Here is a 19,652-nt window from a genome sequence, read left to right as displayed (position 1 = left end):
ACAAGAATGAATTATAACACTGAAAATTACCATATCAAAAAAAATCTTCAGCTGGGTACTGGTGGCTCACGCCTCTAATCCTAGCTACTCAGGAGGCTAAGATCTGAGGATCATGGTTCAAAGCCATCCCAAACAGGAAAGTCTGATAGACTCTTATCTCCAATTAACCATCAGAAAAAATGGAAGTGGCATTGTGGTTCAAGAGGTAGAGCACTTGCCTTGAGCTGAAGAGCTCAGGGACAGCACTCCCAGGCCCACAGTTCAAGCCCCATGACTGACAAAAAAAACAAAACAAAACAAAACAAAACAAAACCTTCTCAGGGCTGGGAAGGTGGCTCAGTGGTAGAGTGCTTGCCTAACATGCATGAAACCCTGGGTATGATTCCTCAGTACCACATAACCAAAAAAAGCCAGAAGTGGCACTGTGGCTCAAGTGTTAAGAGTGCTAGCCTTGTGCAAAAGAAGCTCAGGAACAATGCCCAGGCCCTGAGTTCAGTTCCAGGACTGGCAAACAACAACAACAACAACAACAACAACAACAACAACAACAACAACAACCACACTCCTCACACTCAGAGGAAGTCATTTGCTTTATTGTAAAAATGACAATTTCAACAAAGGTATAAATTGTATATAATTATGCAATTTTAAAAATGAGATACATGTATCCAAACAACATCCCACTCATGGGAACTTTAAATATGTTTGAGGTAATAAGAATTCAGAATGTTATAAATGCCTACATTTGGATATTACAAGAAAGAAAGCAGACAATAATTTTGTTTCCTGACTTAGTAATTTGCAAAGATTGACATAACAATTCTGTCCATCTGATCTCAGAAAGCAGGTAATGTTATGTTTTTTATGAACACAGAGTGGGAAATCCTAGCGATTGTACTTTCCATAATATTGTTTGAGGCAATCTACATAGGAAATATGATCAAGATTCATAATTGCACAAATTTGCAAGGCCTTGCAATGCTTATCACAAATTGCACTGCTGTCAAAACTCACAAAATAATAATTGTAGTATTTTATGAACTCCTTACTGTCTAGCATTGAAAACTGTTTAGCTAATCCATACAAACTATGTGGCTGTGCATCCTTGACATTATAGGTCTTCGTCAGGATATATTCAAGCTTCCAGTTGGACTCTCCCTTGAGATTTGCTTCTGTCAAGTTCAAATAGTACTGCAATATATCCTACGGTTAAAAACAACACAAAGCCTGGTTCATTTTTTGGCACATAAAACATTGCCATTGCACCATTTGAAGCATACCTACTGATATCTATGTTTTAGTATTATTGTTAGCATACCTACTGATATCTATGTTATAGTCTTATTGTTGAAATTGATTTTAAAGAAAAATAAGGCAGATAATAAACCAATGTCACTTGAGATGTTTTTGGAAGTAATGATCTTTGAGCTCAAGGTTCATGCTTGCAAAGCAGAAGCTCTATTTTTTAATATGGTTTTTATTGTAAAAATAGTGTACAGAAGGGTTACAGTGACATGAATAAGGTAATGAGTACATTTCCTATCGAGCATTGTTACCTTCTCCTTTGTTTTTCCCCCACCATCCCTTCTTCCCACCTCCTCAACTCCTCCCCCCCCCCAGTCATAAAGTTTGTTTTCAACATAGTGTCTTGTACATTTCATTGTTACAATGGGGTCAAGCTCTATTGTTTGAGCCATGTCTCTAGTCTTTATGCTTCGCTGTTTTTGAGATAAGGTTTAACTTTTTGCAATGGTCAGCCTGGATAGTAATCTTCCTTTTAGACTTTCCTACTATAGTTGGGATGACATGTATGCATAGCTATAATCAGATTTTCCTATTGACATGAGTGGATCTGAATTTTTTTTTTTTTTTGGGGTCTGGTCATGGGAATTCTGGGCCTGGGCGCTGTCCCTCAGCTCTTCAGCTCAAGGCTAGCACTCTACCACTTGAGCCATAGCGCCACTTCCGGCTTTTTTTTCCTGCTTATGTGGTGCTGAGGAATCGAACCCAGGGCCTGAAGCATGCAAGGCAAGAGCTCTACCACTGAGCCACCTTCCCAGCCCTGGATCTGAATTTTTTTGCCAGGTTGGCTTCAAACCAGGTTCTTCCCAATCTCTCTGTCTCTCTCTCTCTCTCACACACACATACACACACACACACACACACACACACACACACACACACACACACACACACACACATATAGGAGATACATATATATTTGATATATAGATATACACGATAGATATATATTTTATTATGATATAGATATATTATATAATTATACTTAATATATAATATCTATATCAATACATAAAATATATATCTAAATCAAATATGTATGTGTATATATATATGTATATATATATATATATATATATATATATATGGTTTAGATTTAAAAGTAGGCAATGAATAGTTGTAAAAGAATTTCTTTGAGGGCTGGGAAGGTGGCTCAGTGGTAAAGCGTTTGCCTTGCATGCCTAAGGCCCTGGGTTTGATTCCTCAGCAACACATAAGCAAAAAGAAAAAAAGCCGGAAGTGGCAATGTGGCTCAGGTGGTAGAGCGCTAGCCTTGAGCTGAAGAGCTGAGGGACAGTGCCCAGAGTTCAGGCCCCATGACCCGACCCCCCCCCAAAAAAAGAATTCCTTTGATAACCCTGCTTTCACTGTATTTGATGTCAGTATAATTTGTGGAGAAGAAGGGAAAAAACAAATCGTTTAATCATATATATGGTTTATAGCAAGAAGGTACCTTTAGAACTCTATTTCTTTTGTTCCTAAATCTACTCCATTAGTGGTATTTTTTGTCATTCTGAATTGACTGACATAGTAAGTGAAGGTAAGAATGTGTTTTGATTATGAAAATCCCATTGGGTGGATGACAGTAATCCTACCTACTCATGAGGCTGAGATCTGAGGATTACAGTTCAAAAACAGTCTGGAAAGGAAAGTCCACAAGACTCTTATCTTGAATTAATCACCAAAAAGCTGAAATACCAGTGTGATTCAAGTGGTAGAGTAATGAATAGTTGTAAAAGAATTCCTTTGATAACCCTGCTTTCACTGTATTTGATATCAGTATAATTTGTGGAGGGGAAGGGAAAAAACAAATCGTTTAACTAGGGATACAGGTGGACCCATTGCAACAATGAGATGTACAAGTCATTATGTCAAAAAGCCGGAAGTGGCACTGTGGCTCAAGTGGTAGAGCGCTGGCCTTGAGCTGAAGAGCTGAGGGACAGCGCCCAGGCCCAGAGTTCAGGCCTCACAACTGGACCAAAAAAAAAAAAAAATGTACTCGTTATCTTGCCCATGTAATTGTAACTCCTCTGTACAGTATTCTCCCAATAAAAAAAAAAAAAAAGAATTCCTTTGGACTAGTTTATCGATGGTTTTATACTCCACTTAATTGAATGTGTATAGGTGGAACCATTGGGAGGATGGTGGTTCAAGGCCAGCCTGGACAAAAAGTTAGCAATACCCCATTTCAATGAATCTGACACTACTTCAAGCATCACATGTGTGGGTGCAGTACCTCTGAAATTCCAGCTATTCAAGAGTCAAGGTAAAAAGACCATGGTTGAGGTCAACCATGACCCCTTCACCCAAAAAAAGAAAAGCAAGACCTTATCTGAAATAAAAGAATGTAAAAAGGCATGGCTTAATTGCTCAAATGAGAGCATGCTTGCCTAGTAAGAGCAAGGCCCCAAGTTCAAATCCCAGTACAGACAAAATATATTATTCTTACTAACATTTATTTGGCACTTAGTTATGTAAGTTAAGCCTTACACAATTTTGTGCTTTACACAAATTCTTCAAGGTATCCTCACAGCTACTCAAATAATTCAATAATACTTTGATTTCCACTGTAGGGAGGAATCAAATAGTTATGTTTTTTTAAGAAGAAATGTTAACATTCCTTAGGGGAAGAATATGTATCAAAGTCCACAAATAAGATTCTATCTAATGAATATTTCGTCTCAGTAAGTATGAAATCCTTAGAGGGGCAGAAACAGCCTCCCTTGGTTTTCCCCCATCTATCCACACTAGAAAATGCTGTCAGACTTTCGACACCAAGAGACTTCAACAAAAACAACAGCTCACATGGCTGTGCTAAGTAATGAAAGCTGAGAAAACTTGCATAAATATAGATATAACTCAGAAATGATACCCACTTACCAGTAGTGTATAATTGCCAGGCTCATACTGAAATAATCGGACACCAGGATTGTTGGTCTCTTTTTGTGAAAGGCCTTTCACTGGTGTAACAGCAGGAGCCACAAAACCAGAATTTATTGGACTTCCTGGATGAAACATATATAGATACACATTGTTCCATCAGATGAATTAAAGAACACTAAAATTACGAACATATTCCAGATTGAGAGAGTCACAAAAATAATAGCCAAATGCTATGTGATTACTGGTGGATCCTGGCTTCAAACTGTTTAGAGACACATTAAAAAATAGGAGTTTTTATAACAATATCAAAAATTATTGTTGGTTTTAAGCACATAAGTTAATGTCATTGTGGTTATATAAATTATATTACTAGTGATGAATACTGAATTATGCAAGGCTAAAAGAGATTGGATATTTGAAATAACTTTTAAATACTTTGAGTAGACATATACATAGATACACACAAATATATGTTCCTATATATACACATATATGTAATAGGTAAATGTGAGAAAATCATGATATATTTTGAATATGAATGACAAATATTAGGGGTTGTTGTATCATTCTCTCTGCTTTTCTTTGAAACTTTTCATAAAGCAAGAAAAATGCAAGTCTATCATAGACACAGAGAACTACAAATAAAAATCTGTGGTTTATCATAAATACAGACACAAAGAACTACAAATAAAAATCTTTGGTCTGTCCTATACCCTAAAACAGTAAGAATCTTGATAAGAATTTGATAAGAATTCGACAAAATTCTCACCTTATTTTACATTTCTCTTATGAAGAAACATTTTTTTCCAAGCTAAAAAAGATCAAATGCTAAAGCGTAGCCATTTTTAAACCAAGCCAATTCATTCTAGATAAGAGGTAAACATTCAAAAGAGTGCCCCAGTTACTGAAGAAAATGCACATGGGTTCCTAACCTGTCTACTTCAAACCAAACTCTCATTTTCCTGTCAACTTCTTGCTAAACAACTATTTCCTTTCTTTGAGTGCTTGGTAGGAGACAATTTCAGCTATTCACCTACAAGTCTGAGCTCAATACCTTTCACATCATTAGGTATATTGTGCTCTGTTTTTAAAATTCTAAATAAAAACAATTTTTGTACAAATAACACTACTTAAAATTTATGCACATATATATTTTCAAGTGATAGTTATAAAGCTTTATTGACAACATAAAGTGTTTGTAAACCAACAGAAAATCAAAGCACATATATATATTTTTAGTCTAGATTTTAATAAAAACAAATTTTAAATAAAAATAACTGAGTCTAGCCAATAAATAACAGTTTTACTTCTATAAACTGGATGATGTGAAAGAATATCAAAGTCAATAGAAGGCTTAAAAACTAACCAAACAAACAAAAAGCAAAACAAACCATTATGAGCTTAATCAGCTAGTAGAAACTTATGTAGAATAACCAAATTACAGGGATGGTATTATGAGCTGTACACTCATCATACAAACATTTGTATGCAAAGGTTAGTGATAGGTTTTAATAACATTTTTAATTTCCTCTGTCAACAATATACTAGATATTCACAGCTTTGCTCTCATATCCTTGGAAGAGGCTAAAAGATGGTCACAATACCTTTTTCATCTGAAAGAACCATAATGCTGTCTCTATGGGTATGCCCGTAGAACTGTCCTGCAATAACATTGCTGAATCTTCTAAAAATATCTATCAGTCTCTCATTGTAGTATTGTCTCATGGCTGTGATACCACTGGAAAAAGGCAGATATCCCACTGGAATGTGTGCGATGATGTACACCTGAAGCAGGAAATATGAGGACTCATGACATTCTTTTTTTATGACTTGCAAGATTACAGTATTTGTACTTTTCTCATTGGCCATATACTTTGAATCTTCACCTTTTAATACTTTTCATTTACTGACACCTGATTCTGCCCCAAGACCAATAAATATACAAATCTTATCTTCTGTTTATCTCATGATGATTTTTCATCTATAGGACATACCTTCTCCTTACTTTGCTGAGAGCGGTTCAATGTATTTTCCAGCCATTCAAATTGATTAGCCGGGTCTGTGTTGTTGATGGTCACAAGATTAGGGCCATAGTACAAGTTAGTGTTTAGACTGATGATCCTCAAGTTTGGATTACACTTAACACTCTGTGAATAGAAGCCACCTAATAAAAGTAAATTTAAAACACATATTTTAAGGAAACAAAATTCTTAAGATTAACTATATAGAACGGAAAATGTGTGCTCATTTCTCATTGCTTAGATAAAAATTCTATTTAACAAGCATTTATTGAAAAATTTCTATATGACAGAGCCAATGTGTACATACTGAGTTAACAACAGTTGTTCCCAACATTCAAAGAAAATTTTAATTAAATGTTTTGGCAGTAAGCAATAAAACTGAATTTTATAAAATAAAGATTTATATCTCAACTTATACTTTTATATTGAGACTTACTATAGAATGGAATGACGCTCTGGCGGCTCGTGCCTACAATCCTAACTACTCAGGAGGCTGAGATCTGAGGACCAGAATCAAAGCCATCCTGGGTAAACAAAACTGTGAGAAATTTATCTCTAATTTAACTAACAAAAAGCCAGATGTTGAGGCATGGCTCCAGTGATGAGTATGAACTATAACAGAGTATAAGAATACAAGTTCAATCTCCAGGCCTGGCACAAAAGAGAGAGATACAGAGAAAGAGACAGAAAGAGGGAGACACAGAGAGAAATCCTAAAGCATGGGGAAATGCATACGCTACACGAGTAACCACTGAGGAAAAACTGTCAGATAAATCAGAGCTGGTATAATTTCAAGTGGTATCCTGAACAACCTCGTGCTGCTGAGCCAACAGTGACTGATATTCAAGGATCAGCTGCTCTGGTGTTTTCAAAGTTAGCCACTAGGATATTGTATCTACTTTCTTTGCTCTGGGCTTACTCAACATGCATTCCTTTTCTGAACTTTCAATTATAACTGAGCACAGACTCTATAATTTGCTTCCCCTTCCCTATAGCCGCAATATCTTATAATTTTAACTGTGGTAAGAGCAGGGTTATTTTTGAACAAGCAATTCATTTTGCCCTAGTAGCAGAAGATAACAATTCCTACCAGGGGTTTGAGATGACAGAGTTGAACCCCTTCATGCACAACATTTCTGCTCTAAATCACTTTTAAGAATATCATGATAGCTTTTATTATTCCTGATATTAATATAGTATGACTACCATTAGAGGCAATATCGTTGTGAAACTCGTGGTTTGCATTTGTCAGCTCTTTTCTACCAGTCTCTCTCTGCCTTGAGCTGGGCTTACTTAAAATCCAAGGCAATACTTTGAAATATGGGTCATTCTTTAGGGTTTTCCTTCAATGTACACAAGCTCACAGGTCTGGGATACATAGGACTGGATACACTTCCCTAGATTAACCTAGACCATGGCCTCATCCTCATATATATTCTGATTTCTAGGCAATAACAAAAATTTGAGGAAAATAGTCAAAGAAAACTTTCGAAAAAACCAAGCCATTAATTCCTAATTGTCTCCTAATTTTAAAAATATCAAAGTCTCTGGGCACCAGTGGCTCATGTCTATAATCCTAGCTACTCAGGAGGCTGAGATCTGAGGATCGTAGTTCAAAACCAGCCTGGACCGCAAAGTCCATGAGACTCTTATCTCCAATAAACCACCAGAAAACCAGAAGTGGTGCTGTGGCCGGAATAGGAAGGGAAAGAGCTCCCTTCAAGTTACAGATCCACACATGTCATTAAGGCACTGTAACTGTTCCCTGCATGTGCAGGGGTTCTCCAGAATTGGCAAACCCCAGCAAGCAGCAAGCAGTAAGATTGAAGCTTAAACAATATGAATAAAACTGGAGGCAGAGTGAGGACAAGTCACTTACCTTTTTTTAAAGTACTAATGGCTTCTTCGTCTAGCCATGGTTTCCAGAGGCTGGCTACAGCATCGTATACCTTACTAGTGGATATCGGCAACTGATCCTGGCCATAAACAATGCAATCCATCATTAAAACTTGAATGGTTCACAGATTCATTAATTTAAAGATTACTTAAGTGCTGACTACTATGTGAGGCATCTGAAAGTTCAAAAATGAATACTGGATTGATTTAGTCTTTAGGGAATTAACTAATCAGAAGATACTTTTCTCAGTGCTACCAAAGCAAATCTGAGAGCATGGGAGCAGGAACAATCACATTGTGGAAGAAGGAAGACAGAATTTAAGTCTGATCTGGAAAAATGATTTCATCAACTAGATTTTAAAAAAGAAAAAAAGACCATCAAGTAATATGTAATGGTCCAGAAACAAACACAGATGCACAGAGATGTGACCTATGTACAAAGAAAAGTTCATGTTTTCTGTATGACAGGGGTACAGGATGATATATGGGAGTGAGTTCATGAAAGAGACACTATTCTAAACACAAAAGACTTGGTATAGCATACTGATAAAGTGGGAAAACATCATGATTTAAGAATGTAGAGTAGGTAGCAATGGCTCACCCTTGTAATCCTAGCTACACAGGACACTGAGATCTGATTATGGTTCAAACACAGCCCAGGCAAGGAAAGTCAGAGAGACTCTTATCTCTGATTAACCATCAAACCGAATGCAGAGGTATGTTTCAAATGGAAGAGTGCTAGCACTGAAGGAAAGAAAAAACGAAAACTAAAGAGCAGTGCCCAGGCTCTGAGTTCAAGCTCCATTACCAGAAGAGAAAAAGAAAGAAAAAAAATTAGTAAATGCCTTTGAGATGTTAAACTAGTATAAAATGTCTTAGTAGCTTAAATGTCTATATCCATAGTTTTTTTTTTATTTTAAATGGCAGCTTAAACTACATCTGCAAGTACATATTTGTTATAAATTATCATTTTATTATACCAATTTATAATATTACTGAAGAAGTATCTGAATTAAAAAAGTATTAATACTGATGAGCTCAGGGAAACTTAAAATACTGAATATACTCACAGAGATTATTTGTGAAATTGAACAATTATTCCTATATTTTGCTTTAAAAATAATTTTGAAAAAAACCTAAGGCCCTTTTCTTCACTTTCTTCATTTCCTTGTGACTTCAGATTATACAGAGGCATCTCTTTGTGGAATTTCTCTATCAGTATTGATCAAAATACTTAGCTATATTTCAAGCTAGGTACTGTGCAAGAAATAACCCAATGAATTGTTTTAACTGAACTAATTACCCAAAATGTATCTTCAGTTTGTGTGAATCATGTTCATCTATGTGAGAATTACAATTGAGGACAATGTCGATTTAAAGGAAAATTGGTAAAATAACAATAATAATAAAGATAAATTTACAAAGTATTGACCATTCCTTCAATTAAAGATGACTGACAAAATCATAATGTTGCCTACATAATATGTAACCTTAAATTTTTCAATTGCCCCACAGTAACCATGGGGGGTTTATTTTGAGATTCCATTTGAATACTAAAACCCTTGGGGGACTCAAGGCATCTCAAATGCCATTTATAAATAGTATTTACATAAAATCTATTTATTTACATAAATAGCATTTACATTCTTTTGTCCAGCTCAAGTCATCTTCAGATGACCTGTAATACCCAATAAAATTAAATGTTAGGTGAGCAACTGTTATCTGTAGAGTTCAGGGAATAGTGGCAAGAGCAAAGATTTGCTCATGCTCAAGATTTAAGGATTTCATTAAAAATATTTTCAGTCTGAAAGTGGTTTAATCCTAGTGTACAAAACCTACAGATCTAGAAGAATGGAGTACATAGAAAAATCAATCTAGATTTTTCCCATTTTTAAATATAAGGAAAGAAGTTGGGTGATTCATCCAGCCAGCTGGTCCCTCCCTCAAGCCTCCACATGTTCTCACCATTACTTTTACACTGTTTATTGTGTCATGCTACCTTCTAGTCCTATTGTATTGAGACCTCACCACTGCTGAGAAATGAGGTGCAATCAAGAGTGATCCACCCAACAGGGACTATGATCCAGACTGCTCAGTGGAAAGCAACAAGAAGGAATACCCAGGTTCCCACTGTTATCTGTCTCAAATGTAATTGGTGGGGACGCCTACCTCTCTGTTTATGGTACAGGTTTATGGGGGTTCAATAGAGAAATTACATTTCAGATGACATTGGAAATTTTCTAAAACTGTGAAGGGGAGAAATAACCATTGGAAAATAGATTCGGAAAAAAAGACTTTCAGATATAAAACCATAATCTAGGGGCTTGATAATAAGCTCAGTGCAGCCTCTACACTGGGCTTATATGAGGCCCTGGTTTCAATCCCATCCTAAAAAAAAAAAAAGTAAGAAAAGAAAGAAAATCATAGCCATGTGTTAGCAACTCACATCTATGATCCTAGCTACTTAGGATCTGAGTATTTCAGTTACAAACCAATCCAATCAGACAAATCCAAGAGAGATTCCAAATACATAACTAGCAAAAAACCAGAAGTTCTGGTACGGCTCAAACAGCAGTGTGCTAGGCATGAGTAAATGAAGGAGTGTAAGTTCCAGCCCCAGTAGCAAAAAGGCAAGAAAAAAAATTAATCAGTTAAGGTATATATATGACATAAGTTAGTGATACATATTGTAAGATAAATCAGAGAAGTCAGTCTGTAAATCTGAATTTTTTACAGTTTGATGAGATTTAAAACATAAAAAGACCTCATAAAGTGAGAAAAAGTGCAGTATGGACTGCCATTTAATAAACCACCACTTACTGAGGACTTATGGAATGCCAGGAAGTAAACTAGACCCTCTTCATAAATTATCACTAGTTCTCACAAAAACTTTGCAAGATAGGTATTAGTGAACCTGTGTGCAAATATTAGGAACTTATGGCTTATGATATGAAATCAAGCTCTTCAAAGCAAGTCAAGATAGAGTTAAGTTCTTGTGACTATATCTCAGAACCTCACATTTTTCAGTACACCTGTCATTGAAGGAATATAAAGACAACATGTGTAACTTTGAGCTTGTGAAAGTCATTTGCCCTAAAGTCTCCTTACTGGGTAGTCTAGTACCAAAACAGTAATAAAAGTTGGCCACTAGAGTTGGGGTACTGGCTTACAAAGATTCCTATCTTGTTTACTCCAAGAATGGAGACCAATGCCATAAAGGCATTTGAAAGTTAAACTTGTGCCAGAAAGCAGTTTTCCAAAATCTATATTCTATTCTAGTTATGTTACCTAAAGTAACTAGTCATGTTACCTAAAATAACTCAACTCCACTCATCTATATGACAGAAAACGGGAAAGATATTCCAGGCAACGAGAAAAATGCACAGAGTAAATATCCTGTTTAGGAAATACTGCGTATGTCAAGAGCAAGGGATGTGTAAAAGGGGCGGAGGGGGGGGGGAAGGGGAGAGGAAGAACTGGAGCGAAAAGATCCAGAATTGGGGATTTGGAGCACCTGGAAAAGCCAATCGCACTTCTGGGCATCGTTTTTTTTTTCTCATCTATCAAATGGAGGACTGATTCAGAGCACGAGTCAGTAAACTTTTCCATAAAGGAAAGCATAGACTTACGAACCATACAGTCTCTGCAACAAATATTTTACCTCTGTAATCACAGACAAAACAGAACCAATGAAAACAGCGACTTCTGTTAAAAAGCTATTTATAAAAAATAAACAATGGACTGAATCTGAACCACAGGCTACATATACTTTGCCAGTCTCCAGTCTATTGAGCAATCTCAGGTATCCCTTAAATCTATACAAATTGTAAAGAATCCTTGAACCATGACTGACATCCAATTGTTATGACCAGGGAGCTTAACAAATGGCAACTCTTACCAGTGCTCAGGCTCCACCAGGTATTAAAATTGAATATCCTAAACATAGTTTTTGCTTTGAATCACATCTTATTAATTGGAATGTGGATCTTTCCCCTTTGGCTATCATAGTAGTCTTCTACAACTTCTGTTATTAACTGCATTTTTTTGGCGGGGCGGGGGGGGGGCAGGTGGTCTTTTCTTTTTTGATACTAGATGTTGCACTTACTAGGCAAGTGCTTTACCACTGAGCTACATCCCAACCCTGATTGTTGTTTTTAATCAGGAGCTATCTTAAATCAGATAATGCTGATCTTTGTGTGCCTAATATATAATTCTAGAAAATACAGACATTTGTCAACACTAATCTTCCTCGCTAAACCTGGCATGGAAAAGAAAATGAACATGAAAACTATTCAAATGAGAGGAGAAATTGAAGAGGATAATAAAAAGAAAACAAGAATTAACATTCTACAAACTTCATTCTGAAAACTCACTGTTGACGTATCTTTTAATTAATTATATATTTCAATTCTTCTAAAGTACCCAGAGTATTGTCTTGCCTTCCTTGACTGTCAACTCCAGGAATATGCCTTTCCTTCTGAAGACTCTTCCTGTGCACTATCACTGGCTAGTTAACATCATAATTTAGAAATTACTGAAGACAAAAGCCCTGCAGTTTTGATATCTGATGTTGACTTCTGAATTTGACACGGGCATTACCTGTGGCCAGTAGTCATGATTTCCCAGTGCAGGGAAAACCTGGAGGTTTGGAAAGAGGTTCTGGACTGTCGTTGTCATATTTGTGATGACCTTTATAACAGTATCTGTTGAGAGTTCGGGTACTGGAACGTGAGGTGGGCTATCACTTAAATGGAGACAGAATTAGAAAGAACAAAATCTGTTTTAAGAAGTCACTAGTTGCATGTATGCTCCATTTCTAAACCTATTATTGGAAACTTCTGTTTTAATATAGCAGACTAAATTGAAAAGTTCATGATAGTATACCTATAGTCTCAGTTACTCAGACATATGAGGCAAGAGGATTCCTTAGGCCCAGGAGTTCAAAACCAGACTGGGCAACTTACTGAGACCTTATCTCAAGAAATAATACACACACACACACACACACATACACAAACACACACACACACACACACACACACACACACACACACACAAAATACCAACCTATTTTAATGCCTAACCAAAATTTTATGATAAGTAAAACAAAACTACAGTATTAGTAAAACAAAGGTTTCAAACTCAAAGGTATTCAAATGCCAATCACTAGTTTTATACAATTGAACAAATTATTTAGATGATTGTTATCTCCATATCATTTGAAATATAATAATAGTGAAGCCAACTATAATAGATTAAATAAGTTGTAATATATAAATTAATACAATACCCATCATAAAATGAATACTCTGAGTATTAGCCATGATCAGTATTTTACCAGTAGACATACAAACCTCATCCTTCTTCTTCTTTTTTGTCATGGGTGCTGTCTCTCAGTTCTTCAGCTCAAGGCCAACTCTCTACCACTTGAGCCACAGCACCCCTTCTGGTTTTTCTGATGGTTTATTGGAGATAAGACTCTCACAGACTTTCCTGCCTAGGCTGGCTTTTGAACCATGATCTTTAGATCTCAGCCTCCTGAGTAGCTAGAATTATAGGCATGAGCCACCAGCACCCAGCTCACCCTTCTTTTATAGTAGATAGAAATACTTAATTTTACTACTAGAAATTGTTTTCAAAAATTGTTCCCATAGGTTAATTCTTATTGTTGTCTTTTTCCTCGTTACTACATTAATCGGTACTTCAAGATGTTAATGTAAGTGTACATTTACAGACAGCATATCCTGGTTAAAAGTAATGAATTTCTAAAGTTTATATTATAAATTTCCTTTATGTCTCTGATAACGCTATTTGGATCTAACAGCTTTAATCTGAATATTCTTAAAGCATAATTTCTCTCTTTAATGTAATTCAGCATTGTAATGAAACTGAAAAAAAACTTTAAAAGACAAATACCAAAATATTAAGAAGTATTGATATAATAACTTACCCTGTCCATATCATGAAAGATGCTTCTTGTCCTGAGTTTTTAATAAAATCGAAGGCTGACAAAATAAGTTGATAAGGAGAATCACACAGGACATCTCCAAAAGGGCCAGGATTGGAGGCGTTTGCACCCTTGGATGAAGCACATACCTTGGTGTGGTCATCTGTGATATGGTAAGTAGGGTCTAAGTGTAAGTCTGTTACATGCCAAAACTGCCCTGTGGATTAAAAAGAAATCTTGATTAATATTCTTCACTTTCAGGATTCCCATACTTTAAAACTAGAGCCACTCTCTATGATGGATGGAAGTCCTCAAAAAGTTAAGTGTTCTAATACCACAAAGTTAAATACAATTCTTCCCTTTGAGAAGAACAATAGGAAGAACACAGGAAATTGGTGTGTCTGAACAAATGAACTCAATATTACCTAAGAAAAGTGAGAGCCAGGTGCCAGTAGTTCAAGCCTGTAGTCCTAGCTACTCAGGAGGCTGAGAGCTGAGGATCAAGATTCCAAGCCAGCCTGGGCAGGAAAGTACATGAGACTCTTATCTCTAATTAACTACCAGAAAACTAGAAGAGGCGCTGTGGTTCAAAGTGGTAGAGCATTAGCCTTGAGTGAAAAGCTCAGGGGCAGTGCCCTGAATCTGAGTTCAAGCCTGCAAGTGACACACAAAAAAACCAAAAAACAGAAAGAATGAAAAAGAAAAGTGAGGAAAGGAATGGTTGGAAAGGAAGGGTGAGAAAGTTGAAAGAGGTGTCATTCATCAAGAAGCACTGTATTTATAAACTGCTTTATTGAATGGCACATCCCTTGTACATCTACTTAAGGGTAGTAAACAAAAATAAAAGTAAAAAATAGTTTAGAAAGATGAGGTTGGCCATGTACTGATGACTCATACCTGTAATCGTGACTATTCAATTCAGGAGGCTAAGATTGCAATTTGAAGCTAGCCTAGGCAAGAAAGTCTTTAAGACTCCTATCTCCAGTTAGCTACCAGAAAAGCTGGAAGTGCAACTTGGCTCAAGTGGTAGATCACTAGCCTTAAGCACAAAAGCTCAAGGAGAGTGTACAGGCCCTGAGTTCAAGCCCTAGGATTGGCACCAAAAATAAATAAGTAAAAAGATGAGTTCACATAATAAAATTTATTGAGCCATTTTTCTGAGAGCCTGTGTTCATATTATATTCTTGCTTAATATATCACTTTTTATATTTTAAGGTATGCTAAATTATTTGGATCCCTCTGATAAAAATATTGATATAGTTTGCCATCACCACACAAATCAAGTAGATTGCAAAAGCAGAAAATGTATATCTGATTGTATCTTTATATAACTTTGCTTTTCAATACAAAAGAACCACACAAAACCTTTACTAGCAATGCAATATAAATTGCAAGTTGTAGGGCTGGGAAGGTGGCTCAGTGGTAGAGTGCTTGCCTTGCATGCATGAGGCCCTGGGTTTGATTCCTCAGCACCACATAAGCAGAAAAAGCTGGAAGTGGCGCTGTGGCTCAAGTGGTAGAGCACTAGCCTTGAGCTGAAGAGCTGAGGGACAGAGCCCAGGCCCAGAGTTCAAGCCCCACGACAGACCAAAAAAAAAAAAAAAATGCAAGTTGTAGTAATCTTCACATAAACAGAATAGGAATTGCCTAGGTTCTACAAAGCTCTATGAAGTTAGAATCAAGACTGACTTTGGAGTTGAGAAACTAGTGGTTGATCAATTAGAGAACTGGTTCAAACAGACATGGTTAATCTGAACCTCACTTTGAAGTGCCCCAAGTTTTCGCATGTAACTTACAGATAAGTTAAATGATTTGGGGACCTTCTGCTATCTTGTTAATTTAACTTTGGTTTTTTTTCCCACAGTTTCTTGTAGATTTCTGTGATAAAGAGTTTTAATAGCTGTACTTTTTAAATAACCATGCATAATCAGGTCTAATTTCCTTTTTTGGAGATGTAACTTTCAGGACAAAACTGATTTTTTGAGCTGCAGATGGGAACACATTTTCCTTGCCTGAATTTATTATTTTGTGAGTATATTTTGTACATTTTCCCCTCAGATTGCTGTTTTTAATTATTTTTAAACTTGCTTTCAAAATAAACTATTAAAATACACTGAATTTTGAGCTCACCGATTACCAGTGCTTTATATCAGAAACACATCAGAACTTTCATGTATGAAATGATAATAAAGGCTTAAAACTCAGTGTGGAAAAAAATACAGTGAAAACAGTAAATCTGTTGGAGGGGAAATAGTGAGTTGTCCTTTGAGAGCTGTTTCTTGGCAGTGTTTTTATAATTTTAAACTACAAGCTCTCATTTAACAAGTGGTAGACAAAAGAGAGATGGAAGTCCATATTAAATAGTTACACAGGAGTAGTGGCCAGTGGCTCATGCCTATAACCCTAGCTACTAAATAAAGAGGCCATGATCTGAAGATTGTGGTTTGATGCCTACCCAGGGCAGCAAAGTCCCTGAGACGCTTATCTCCAAATAACTATCAAAAAAGCCAGAAGTGGTGATATGGCTCAAGGGGTAGAGTGCTAACCTTGAGCAAAAGAAGCTCAGACCACTGGGCTCAAACACTGAGACCAGGCCCCAAGTTCAAGTCCCAGGACTGGCAAAACCAACGAACAAAAAAGGCTTATAGGCAATTTACATAGTACTTATTCTTCTGAAAACATCTTCTAAATAGGAATAATAATAGTGTCTTCTGTGAGATTTAGAAGATGTGTTCCATCTAGTAGTTCATATTAGTTCTACCATTATTGTGTTCTAACTCCAAACTTGAAATTTGAATTAAACTTCCCAATTTCTAAATAAGTATTAAATATTGTCAACTACTTACTATATGTTAAGCTCTTTTATATGCTTTCCATGTATTAGCTTAATACTGTTCTCCATTATATAGTTAGGAAAGTACACAGAAATTAAGTTCAAGTCACACGCTAATACATGAACTCGGGAAGCCCACTGAGTCTCTGTTGCTCTTAGTCACAGAACACACTTTCCCTGCCTGTGCTTATGGTCATGCATCTTGTCCCAGCTCACATGAATACAGGCAGTGACATCCACCTAGGAGATTCTGTGAAGATAAAGGGAGATATAATAAACGTATTATATAACCCAACAGTTTAAATTCATTGGGGGCCCATACATCTGATGTAATCTAGTACTACCTGATTTCTGTATCTCCAGTATCCAGAATAATTCTGATCATTCAATTTATGTGTCTTGGCATTTAAGCCAGGGCAGATTTCAGAACTTCCTCAAGACTACATGACTCTGAAATGAAAGCTGACCTAGAACCAGTCTATCCAGACATTAGTGCTCTTTCTACTATGTCACAATGCCAGACAGACATAAATGAGGGGGTATTTAATTCCATTTCCTGAAGGATGGCTTTAAATAGGTGCCAAGAATAGAGCTCCATGGGAAGGTTAACCTGAGATTTATGAGTAAGGAATATCTGGAGGCCTCACTTCCTGCCTGAAATACAATTATACACAAAAAGCTGTGTGCGTGTGTGTGTGTGTGTGTGTGTGTGTGTGTGTGTGTGTGTTTCTAAGGTCTGTGGACTGTGACAGATTCAGATTTATTAGTTCAAAGAGCAGAGTGACTTTATTGTTCTAAGACAATTAAAAAATGCATGGGGGTGCAATCTACTTAGATAAATGTCAAGATTACCTTAAAAAAATCTTTAAAAAAATAGTGATTTATCATGAAGAACTCATTGAACCTTAGCAGCTATTTAGATGTGTGCTTGTTGTTTAAATAAATGTTAATATGTGTACTGTTATTTCCCATGTATTAACACCTAATAGTTAACCAGCTACTAAATCTAGAGTTTGGTAGAGTAGTTATTCTCTCACAACCTAAACTCAGTAGGCAGTAAACCTGAGACTGACATTTTAAGCACACAAAAGCAAAACAAGCAGAAGTTAGGAAAGGTGGGAGTTGTTATGAAATACCAAGATTGGAGACCGGAAGGAGAAAGGATGCGAGTCATATCAAATGGAAAAAAATAAACCACTGAGTCAACACGGAGACCAGTTCACCGGTATCCCTGCCTCTGCAGCAGGAGGTCATTCCACCTTTCAACTTCCCTCCCAAAACTTGCAGATAACCAGAGAACACCATTCACATCACCCCCAGAAAGTCAGCATGAAGGCCTTTAGCAATCAAGTCATTTGCCTATCGGAGCCCTCCGGCAACCCTGAGCCATTTTATCTTAAAATCTGCCTTGAATCAAAGTCACAGGACTCCAGCTCATCGAGAAGTAGATGCCAACACATGCAAACATTTGAGCGGCAATGTCTTGTTGACTGACATTTCCCACAGTTGGAAAACCAGATTTACAGTTCTTGCTTCCAACTGCCTTAACACTGAATCATGCGAGTCTGGCCCTCTGCCCAAAAGAAGGGATCATTTTTCCCCCAGCCCCCCCCCCCCCCGCCCTGAAGTACTGTATAGAGCAGATACTACTAGAGAATGGGAAAGGAGACAGGACACAGACACACACACAGAGACACACACACAAACACACACACAGCTCTCAGTACTGAGGGCCACTATGAATCTCCCTCAGGGAAAGTTTTTCTCAAAAGCAGAACAGTACTGCCTCTCTTTCCCCCTTTAACAGAGTGATTAGTTTTTAAGGGAATCGGGCAAGAGGTGACACTTTGATTTTTGAAACCAAAGGGTAGGAAGGAATCCTACAATCCATCTCTCCACAGACATTCTAAACAGACTAAATGTCTGGAGCAACGATTCTCCAGCTTGGGCTGGAGGGCTGCTTAAACATCCTTTGGGGTCCCATCCTGACAAGAGACCTTAAGTCTGCCTTTTACACAAGTGAAGGTGTTGTGCTCGCTGTTGGTTGGTGGCTGGCACACTTTGAGATTTGGTCACAGGCATGACATTCAGTGGTGGGAATAAATACAGAGAGCCAATGGACTTGGGACACCCCAAGTCCCAACTCCTGGCTTCCTTTTTCCCCTGGGCCCTGGGGCTCTTCCTTCCTCCCGCCCTCCCTCTCCCCCGGCAGCTGACCCAGGGGAGGTAAACAAACACCGGGCAGGCTGAACCCCGGAGAGGTCTGGGAGTGCTCTGGGGCGGGATCGCCGCCACCCCAGCACCGCCTCCCACCCACCCCCCCACCCCCGCAACTTCTCTGCCGATCAGATCCACGGGTCGCCTGCTGTCCCGCGCCCGGGGGCCGAGGCCAGCGCGGTGGCCCCAGCGGCCCAGCTGCGCGCTCAGCTGCGGGCGCATGATCCTGACTTTGAGCTGTCCTTGAACACAGCGCCGGGCGCTGCTCTGGGGACGGAAGGGGGACTCCCACCCACCACTCACCCACCGTCGGAGCGGGACACCCGGGTGCCAGGGGCAGCCCGAGGCCCGGGCAGCCGTGCCAGGCGGCCAGGAGGCAGCAGAGGAAGGTGCCCAGCAGTGCCATGGCGAGCCGTGGCCACCAACCCAGGGAGGCTCGGGCGGGCTCGGGTGTCCTGGGACAGTCAGGCCCTTGGGGGGTGGGGGTGGGGTGGGGAGGAGGCACTAGGCGATTCCGGGTGTAGACGCCCAGCCGATCACGTGCAGAAGCTGA

The 19,652-nt window shown here is 38.0% G+C and overlaps 1 protein-coding gene across 2 annotated transcripts; it reads right to left on the bottom strand.

The window, feature by feature from the left end:
• Positions 1 to 577: 577 nt before the first annotated feature.
• Smpdl3a (sphingomyelin phosphodiesterase acid like 3A) lies at positions 578 to 19,588 on the bottom strand. 2 transcript variants are annotated; one of them, XM_070015359.1, is made up of 8 exons: positions 19,403 to 19,588; positions 14,053 to 14,266; positions 12,702 to 12,846; positions 8,086 to 8,182; positions 6,180 to 6,349; positions 5,790 to 5,970; positions 4,183 to 4,307; positions 578 to 1,203 (listed from the first exon to the last, which is right to left on the bottom strand). In XM_070015359.1, exons 1-8 carry the CDS (start codon positions 19,503 to 19,505, stop codon positions 886 to 888), a joined length of 1,353 nt encoding a protein of 450 aa, XP_069871460.1. In that variant the 5' UTR covers positions 19,506 to 19,588; the 3' UTR covers positions 578 to 885. The 2 variants fall into 2 exon arrangements, with proteins under 2 accessions (XP_069871460.1, XP_069871461.1); XM_070015360.1 differs by having other exon boundaries at positions 19,407 to 19,471.
• Positions 19,589 to 19,652: the final 64 nt, after the last annotated feature.

Source organism: Dipodomys merriami, unplaced genomic scaffold (assembly GCF_024711535.1).
Source record: "Dipodomys merriami isolate MVZ:Mamm:240054 unplaced genomic scaffold, mDipMer1.0.p SCAF_112, whole genome shotgun sequence".
NCBI classification, from domain to species: Eukaryota; Metazoa; Chordata; class Mammalia; order Rodentia; family Heteromyidae; genus Dipodomys; species Dipodomys merriami.
Note: the sequence above shows the minus strand (reverse complement) of the source record. Positions and strands in the feature narration are given on the sequence as shown.